The 8,852-nt window shown below is 48.6% G+C and overlaps 1 protein-coding gene across 1 annotated transcript; it reads left to right on the top strand.

Moving 5' to 3' along the window:
* The first annotated feature begins 289 nt into the window (after positions 1-289).
* LOC146340976 (vomeronasal type-2 receptor 26-like) lies at positions 290-8,580 on the top strand. The gene is made up of 4 exons (XM_084807298.1): positions 290-424; positions 2,194-2,320; positions 5,529-6,398; positions 8,339-8,580. Exons 1-4 carry the CDS (start codon positions 290-292, stop codon positions 8,578-8,580), a joined length of 1,374 nt encoding a protein of 457 aa, XP_084663424.1.
* The last annotated feature ends 272 nt before the right edge of the window (positions 8,581-8,852 follow it).

The raw sequence follows: 8,852 nt of genomic DNA, 5'->3' as shown, positions 1-8,852 counted from the left end.
GACATCCTATTGGGAAATGGCTGCGGCAGGAGCCCCCTCAGGTGGGTGGTATCTAAAAATCTTGTATGGTGCTTTGCACTTCAAAGTCCACACAAGGGATGTGCCAGAATTCAAGCATTTTCTTGGGGCGTTAGATCCACTCCAACAGCAAGAAGTCGTCCTTCTCCGTTTCTGGTGGGAAAAGGCATTTAGCTGTCTGTTTCTGAAATGAGGCCAAACCTCCCCACGAGGAGAGAGAAACTGCACTGGGAAGGAGAAGGCAGCGGACCTGCCACACAACATGTTCGAAATGAGCATGACACGTCACAGCTACAGGATCTACAATGGTGTTTATTCTGTGGCACATGCGTTACATGCTGTGTCTGGATCCAAACGTGGACTGATGGGCGGAGGCAAGAGGCTCCTGGACATCCAGCCATGGCAGGTAACATCCTCCTTCACCCTCGGCAACCGTATGAAAGCACCTCAGTGATTACTCAGTGGTGTGATCCTGGAAGCAAATGGGGGGCCTGGGAGAAGGGGAGTCAGCCTTTCTTAAGCCCTGAAGAAGGACGTGCCCCCATGGAAATGCTTCCGTGGTCGTCCTTTCCATGAAAGAGCACTGGAAAGTGAGTCAGGGATAGAGGAGATTCATGGCGCTTCCGGAATAATTTTACAGCTGCAACTACGACTGGTGAGGAGGGAGGAATGCTGTGAAGCCCCAGCCTGACATATAGTTCTTACCCATAAAGTGGCATTGTTCCCCAGCACACCCCTGAGAAGCAAACAGCAGGCAGCTTCCCGCTGCCACCTAGGTTCCATCTTGACAGCCAGCTGAAGAACCGCAGATGTTGCTCTCTTTGCTGCTATGAGTAAAACCCCTCCAGCTCCCACTCAAAGATAGGAGGGTGTGTTGTAGCAAGTAGGCACCAGCCAAAAAAGCCTGAACCATTCCACAAGCATAGCCGAGCAGATATGCCAAAATAAGATGCACCTTAAGCATTAAATTTAATAAAGGAGTACAGAAAAACAACCAAGTCTCCTAACTTAATGGCAGTTACAGAGTGTTAGAAGATGCCAGAACTCATTCACAATTTCCCCCATTTTCTAAGTGTCTCTTACTTTTCAGATTCTTGCCTCTTTGAGGAGCATCCGCTTTAACAACAGTGCTGGAGATTAAGTCTCTTTCACTGAAAATGGCAAGAGATGGGATATCCTGAATTGGATCTTCTTCAAAAATGGATCTTTTTATTCTGTGAAAGTTGGGGGAGTGGATTCAGGGGCTCCCCCAGGCCAAGACTTCACCATTTACCCTGATGCAATTGCGTGGGCAACAGAGGTGAGGTTGAAGGGAATGTTCTGGGGTCCACCTTACACCCCAGTTGGAACATGAATGTGGCAGGACAGAGGCACCCAGCTCGGACAGAGCTGCAGGACGAGGTCCCTTTCTCTGTGCAGAGAGAGTTATAGAGCTCCGTCTCTCTCTCTCTCTCTCTGCACTGAGGAGGAAAGTGGATGGGACGAACTTGCTGATATAATGGGAAAGTGAAGGGATTTGCTAGGTGGAGGCTCTCTGTCCCCTTAGCCTCATCAGGATACAGCTGGTTCTGGTGTTAGAATTGGTGTCTCCCAGAGGGACCTCTTTTATGACGGTTCTGAGAGATTTGGCGCTCCTGTTGGGGATATTGCAACCTCGTCTGCAAGTTAAAGGAAAGGGGCAGTTCGGCATTTAGCTAGTTAAAGCATCGACATAGCTGGCCTTAGGACTCTATAGCCCCCAGTGGCCTCCTGTTCCTTCCTCCCCTACCCCCCCCACCTTTCTCTGTTCCTGGGAGTGCACCTGGCTTGCTCTCTCTCCTGCCTGAACACAGAGAAATTGACTGAACAAACCCTTGGTTTGAAACTGCAAGCTGTGCATGCATTATATGCAAGATGACGTGTGAGTAAAGCTGTTCAAATTCTTAACTAAAAGAAGTGTATGGCCGCTATATGTTCTTTAGCCATCATGTGATTGTGGGACTGGCAAACCCGCGTTCTGCTTTGCGTCTCTCTGCTAAACTCCCTTTCGAATAAGAGGCAGCGATACCATGTATTTCCCATCACCTCCTGAACTCATAATCCCCTCCATCATGCAATGGGAGACTCTGCTGAGTAGCTATATTCAGTGCAGTTGTTGCCAGGTGGAAATCCTCTGCTGTTGCCTTTCCCTTTCAGAAGGTGCCTGTCGCGAGGTGTGTGGAGCGGTGCTCTCCAGGGCACCGGAGAAGAGTTCCAGAGGGCAAGCCGGTTTGCTGCTACAGATGTGACCGTTGTCCAGAAGGGACGATTTCTAACTCCACAGGTACCTCCAACTTTGAGAGCCACATAAAAGTGCAGACCACACTGGGGTAAGAGTGATGTGGGGACAGGGGGAGGTCATAGACAAGGGAACGTGCGCCATTTGCCCTAGGAATGTTTTCTCTATAAATACCATTTTGGATGGCGTACCTCTGTTGTTTACTTCTGTGCAAAGTATTCATGACTTCCTCAAGAAATCTATTAAAATGAAAAGATAAGGACTCCCAGGAAATTTCTAATACCCACATGTACAGAATCTGTCCTGGCTCCGCTTTTCATGTGTATCAACATGATTTTCAACCAACCTCGGTTGTTTTGGCATCAGACCTAAAGTGTTTGGGGCAGAACATTGACCATGGGCAGGTGGTTGGTCATCCTTATATCAATTGGAGGATGTTACTCCAATGCAGGGATACTGTGGGTGCCCAACTGGGTCTCAGAGTCTGTTGTAGTCCCCCGCCCCACTTGCCCCCAAACCCGGCTTGGCGAGCCCCTGGGATGTGCTGGACCCATCTGCTTGTGCCCGGGGGCTTCCTGTCCTCCAAGCGAACTGCCATTTTAGTGCAGGATGTGGGCTCCAGTCTTTCGGATATCTAATGTTGCGCCCAATGGTGGCTGGAAAGGGCCATTTCCACAACATTAGAGGCCTGTCTTGTTGTGGAAATGGCCCTTTACAGCCACCGTTGTGCACAACACTAGATATATGGAAACTAGAGCCCCCATCTTGCATCAAAATGGTGGCGCACATGGGGGAGTGGGCAGCTGCAGGGCACTCCTGGATGAGGGCCCATGTGGCAAGGCTTGGGTGGGTGGGCAGCAGGGGCAGCCCCTCACACAGCCAGCAACCTCAGACTCGGGTGAGTCCATCCGCCCCTACTGCAATGTCATACGGTTTCCACTTTATCTGTAGTGATATTTGCAATCTGTTCCCCAGCCTCTGCACCAACACAGCTCCTCAGAGGACATGTTGTCATATTAAGATGATGAAAGATAGTATTTTCCCTATATCTTTGTCCATTCAGAAGATACTGCAGTTGACTGAGCATGACTGAATTCTCAAATTTGCAAGGTTTTCATATCTAGTTGGAGAATTTGTGATTTTCTTCCTTGCAGAATATTGAGCACAAGTCTGGTACTGTGGCAGATCAGGCAAAACTTTCCTATCTGCATCATCTCAGGCCTGCTGCCCAGTTAGGAAGTTCTGCAATCAGATGCCTCCAAGAGAATTCTGGAATTACAAATGAGATCCCAATGGCTAATGCAACACAGCTTAGCGTTCTGACTCATGAGTAGTGAAGGTGTCTCATCTCTGGGGTTTGCCAATGAGAGACAGCAGTGCAGGGCCATTAGAGAGGGAACATTAGCACCCTTTTACTGATTAAGAAGGAATCTAGATAAGGACGTGCCCGTGTTAAAAATATAGTTGTGCGTTTCATTAGCATCATTCAAGCAAGTGCCATAAAACAATTAGCGGCATAACTGGGCCAGATGGACCATGAGATAAGTGACAAGATGCCTCATCGCAGATCGTAAATACAGCAAGATATGTAAGAAGAAGACAAGCTCACAGAACAGGATGATATCAAAGAAATCTTCCAAGATCACTTTGAATTCTGTTCCCATCTTCCAGGGCATTAGCTATACTGCCCAATTTTGTGTCATCTGCAAATTTGATCAGCATTCCCTGAACCTCCTCCTCCAAGTCATTAATAACAATGTTGAAGACCACTGGGCCCAGGACTAAGCCCTGAGGTACCCCGCTCGTGACCTCTCCCCAGTTGGAGAAGATCCCATTAAAAAGCCCTCTTTGAGTCCAATCCTGTAGCCAACTGTGTATCCACCTGATCGTTGCTTCATCTAGGCCACTTTTAGCTAGTTTGCTCATCAGGATATCATGGGGCACTTTGTCGAAAGCTTTGCTGAAGTCAAGGTACTGTATATGATGTCCACAGCATTCCCACGGTCCACAAGGGAGGTTACCGGATCAAAAAATGTGATCAGATTCATCTGGCAGGATTTGTTCTTGACAAATCCATGTCGGCTTCGAGTAATCACTGCATTGTTTTCAAGGTGCTTAAAGATGGATTGCTTTATCATCTGCTCCAGAATTTTCCCAGGGATTGATGTCAGACTGACTGGTCTGTAGTTCCCATGATGTTGGATAAGTGAAATGTTTGAATTAATGCATGCAGAAACTCTAGTATTTAGTACTGTTATGCTGATACCTTTGTAGTTAAAACACACAAAAAAACAAATCTTGTCTGAGAGTGTTTCTTAAGACATAAAGTCTGGTAACACCCATCTTGAGAGGGAAGGATTAAGCTTGCTCTAAGATGGTTTGGAGAGGGTTCTCTATATGTATGGTTCATAAGGTAACACAGCATTGCCTTCATACTTGTAACATATCTTGAGAGAACCTCTGAACCAGGGCATATGCTACAGGAACAGGGGTGGGGGGTGGGTAGGGATGGCAGAATATTCTGCCATGGACTCCATTGAGGCCAGATATTTTGAATCCAGCCTCCGGAGTCCATGGCAGAATGGGTCCACCTACCTCCGCCTCCCCCTGGACCCGTGAGGAGCCAGATCCTCCTCGCCAGGCAGCTCCATACAGCAAGCGATACAGCCGCCATTGCCGTGCCATATCACTGAGCATTCACTGCAGAAAGGGTACTGGACGCCATTTATGTGGTGGATGCCATTTGCATCCCTGTTTTTTTCACGCGATAGGTGATGCAAATATCTACGTAAATATAAATGCGTAGCTTATCACATGAAAATACAGGGATGCAAATTGTGTAGCAGATGCCATTTGCAGCTGGATCCCTTCCTGCAGTGAGTGCTCAGTGATACAGCATGGCACTGAGCACTCAGTGGAGTCTCCGTGGAGTGGAGCCGGCTGGTGAGGATTCCAGGGGAAGGAACGGATCGAATCCCTCCCCCTGCAGATGCCCCCCCCCTCGGACTGGCAAGTAGGGGATTTGTACATCCCTAGGGGTGGGGGAGGGATCATATGGGAAGAAAAAGTAGCATTTTGTACCTTTTCTGTTTCTGGTATTCTGATGGCCAAAACGTAAACAGAAAATGATAGAAGGTGTACACTAAGGTAGAGAATGGCTATTTCCATACCTGTCCTTGAGGGCTGAACAAGGCTCCACGTAATGAACATTGTGTCATGATTGCGATATTTCAGTCATGGTTGCTCACTGCAGATGCAGCTCGCTGTGCTCCATGCCCAGAAGATCAACACCCAAACAAGAACCAAGACCAGTGTATCTCCAAGAAGATCCACTTCCTTTCCTATCAAGAGACACTGGGGCAAATTTTAGCTTCTCTAGCTCTTTTTCTCTCCTTGATCACGTCTCTAGTACTGGCAACCTTCATTAAACACCATAACACACCAGTCGTCAAAGCCAACAACCGAGACCTCACTTATGTCCTCCTCATCTCCCTTCTGCTCTGCTTTTTCTGCTCCTTCCTGTTCATTGGCCAACCCACAAAACTCACCTGTCTTTTGCAACAAAGTGTTTTCAGCATCATCTTCTCTGTTGCGATTTCTTCCATTTTGGCAAAAACTGTCATGGTAGTTCTGGCCTTCATGGCCACCAAGCCAGGAAACATGGCCAGAAAACTCTTGGGGAGAGAACTGACAAACTCCATTCTCCTGGCCTGCCCCCTCATCCAAGCTGTGATCTGCACTTTCTGGCTGATGACCTGTCCACCATTCCTAAACGTTAACTTCCATTCCCTGCCTGGAGAGATCATCGTGGAATGCAACGAAGGCTCAGTCACCATGTTTTACACTGTCTTGGGTTACATGGGTTTCCTGTCTCTTGTTAGCTTCATGGTGGCTTTCCTAGCAAGGAAACTGCCCGACAGCTTCAATGAAGCCAAGTTTATCACCTTCAGCATGCTGGGGTTTTGCAGCGTTTGGGTCTCCTTTGTGCCCAGCTACCTGAGCACCAAGGGGAAGTCCATGGTGGCTGTGGAAATCTTCACCATCTTGGTCTCTGGGGCTGGTCTCCTCAGTTGCATCTTCCTTCCCAAATGTTACATTATTCTCCTGAGGCCCAGTCTCAATTGTAAAGATCACCTGATAAGGAGAGGAACCTGTGATTAGAATACATTCTTAAAACAAATCCCTGCTAATTCATTTTCCAGTCCATCAATCACAATTCAGCTTGCTATTTGTTCGTACAGGATTCATTGTGTCTCCAATGTGTTATTTTTAAAATAAAACCTTCTAGTTCACTTCTGTCTTGCTGTATATTTTTATACTGACTGGGAGGAATGGTGTTCTGTTTGTTAGCTTAAAGTACTGGAAGGCTTTAATATTATTTCCGGACCCGGCCGGCCAGGATCCGGGGGGGGGGGAGGGACGGATCGCCTCCCCCCCCGGCCAGAATTTCGGCGGGGAGGGATGGTGTGCCTCCCCCTGGGCCAGAATTTTGGGGGGAGGGATGGAGCGCTTCCCCCCCACCACGAATCAATTTTGTTAAAAGGTAAGTGACTTTCATACATCCCTAGTATATTTTTATACTGACTGGGAGGAATGGTGTTTTGTTTGTTAGCTTAAAGTTCTGGAAGGTTTTAATATTATTTATAGGATTGGGGTTGCTCTGAATGACCTTTGGGGGTATTTTATTGCCCAAAGACTCTGAGCACAAAGAGATTCAAAATCCTTCCCAACTGTGTAAGTCTTGGTTCTAAGATTTCCTTAGGCAGAAGAGATGTCTGGAGGCAACCCCTCTTAATGACACAACAAGAGACAGACGATAGCCCGCAGCCTTCTGTTGGTGTGTTTCAATGGAAGATGGGATGGGTCAAGACATTGTTGGTGGGCAGAGGTGGCGTGACTCATCTTTTCTTTCCCCTCACTGGACTCTTCTGGAGGAGGGTGACTGCTCTCTTTCTCTCTCCCTGAGGAATATCCTGATTGCCTTTGGTGTGAGAATAGAAACCAGCAAAGCTCCTGTGTGTCTTGGACAGTCTGTGCCATAAGTGGATCTGAAAAGGAGGTAGAGGGTTGACTTTGCTCTCTGCAGTAAATCCTGTTGGACTCAGAGGTCACCCTGGACATTGGAAGGGGAACAGGGCCCTGTTGGAGTGCTAATGTTGTGGTTCATAACCTTATGCTCACCCTGTATTTATTAGGGATGGCAGAGAATTCTGCCACAAATTTCAGTGAGGCCAAATGCCAGTGCATTCGGCCCCCCGAAATCCATGGCGGAATGGCCTCCTGCCCCCCGCCCCCCCCACAGAATCCCCCCAGGATGGTACTTGCCTGGGGCGGATTGGCAGATTCGGTGGCGGCAGCGGTGGTTCTGGCGGCGGCGGTGACTCCAGAGGTGGCAGCAGCGGCAGCTGGTCTCCTGGCCAGCCGCGGCCGGGCTGCTGCCGCCGCCATTGCCGTCCTTGCAGCCGTGATAGGCTACATAAGAATTTACGTAGCCTAACACGGCTACCCCCCCAAACCCAGTGTACACAAATGGCGGCTGCTATGGTGGCCGCCATTTGCGTTCCCCATTTTTCGTCGATTTGTCTTACGTAAATATTTACATAGGCTAGAATGGCAAAAAATAAAGGAACGCAAATCGCGCCCACTACACAATTTGCGTTCCCCTTTTTTTCGCCGTAATAGCTTATGTAAATATTTACGTAGGCTAAAACAGCGAAAAAAGGGGAATGCAAATGGTGGCCACCGTAGCCGTCGCCATTTGCGTGCACTGTTTTGTTTTTTTCCTGCAGGCTGCCCAGTGGCTGGATGTCTAGCTGCAGGCAGCCCCGGCTGGCAGCTCCATGGAATCCCCACGGAGTGGAGCCAGCTGGATTAGGATTTCGGAGGGAGGGGCAGAGCGCCTCCACCCCACCGCGAATCACCCCTTTGAAATGGTAAGTGACTTTTGTACATCCTTAGGTGTGATAAGGTTTTCAGACATCGCCATCTTCCACTTGTCACTCTCTTGTGTTTCCCAGCACTGCGTCTGTCTTGTTTTTCCCTCCACAAAATCCCATTCTGGAGGGAAGAACCAAGTAGCTGCACGAGGCCTTTGGACTGATGGTGCCAGGAGCCGTCCATCTGGAGAGCACACCCTCTCCTGCCAGCGGGTGGAACCACCTCATCTAACATGTGGATGGTGGAGCAATGAGGGGCAGGTGGAGAACGGTGTGGCTGTGACAAACCCTCCGCTGATCCGGATGCACGGTGCCCCCTGGAGCATCTTGCCTGTCTTGATGCCTCTCCATGAAGAATGGATCTTATGAGGAAAGTTATGACATCTGGGATTGCATAGCTTTGAAAAAAAGGCGAGTAAGTAGAGAAATGATAGAGGTGTACACAATGACGCATGGTGTGGGGAATGTGGATAGCGAGCTATTTCTCTCCCTCTCTCAAAATACTGGAACCCGGAGTCATCCCGTGAAGCTGATTGATGGGAGATTCAGGATAGATAGAAGGAAGGACTTCTTCACACAGCACATAGTTCAGCTATGGAATTCGCTAGCACAGGATGTAGTGATGACCACCAAGTTGGATG

Source organism: Heloderma suspectum, chromosome 6 (genome assembly GCF_057233095.1).
Source record: "Heloderma suspectum isolate Gila_16-S chromosome 6, 16-S_ref, whole genome shotgun sequence".
Taxonomy (NCBI): domain Eukaryota; kingdom Metazoa; phylum Chordata; class Lepidosauria; order Squamata; family Helodermatidae; genus Heloderma; species Heloderma suspectum.
Note: the sequence above shows the minus strand (reverse complement) of the source record. Positions and strands in the feature narration are given on the sequence as shown.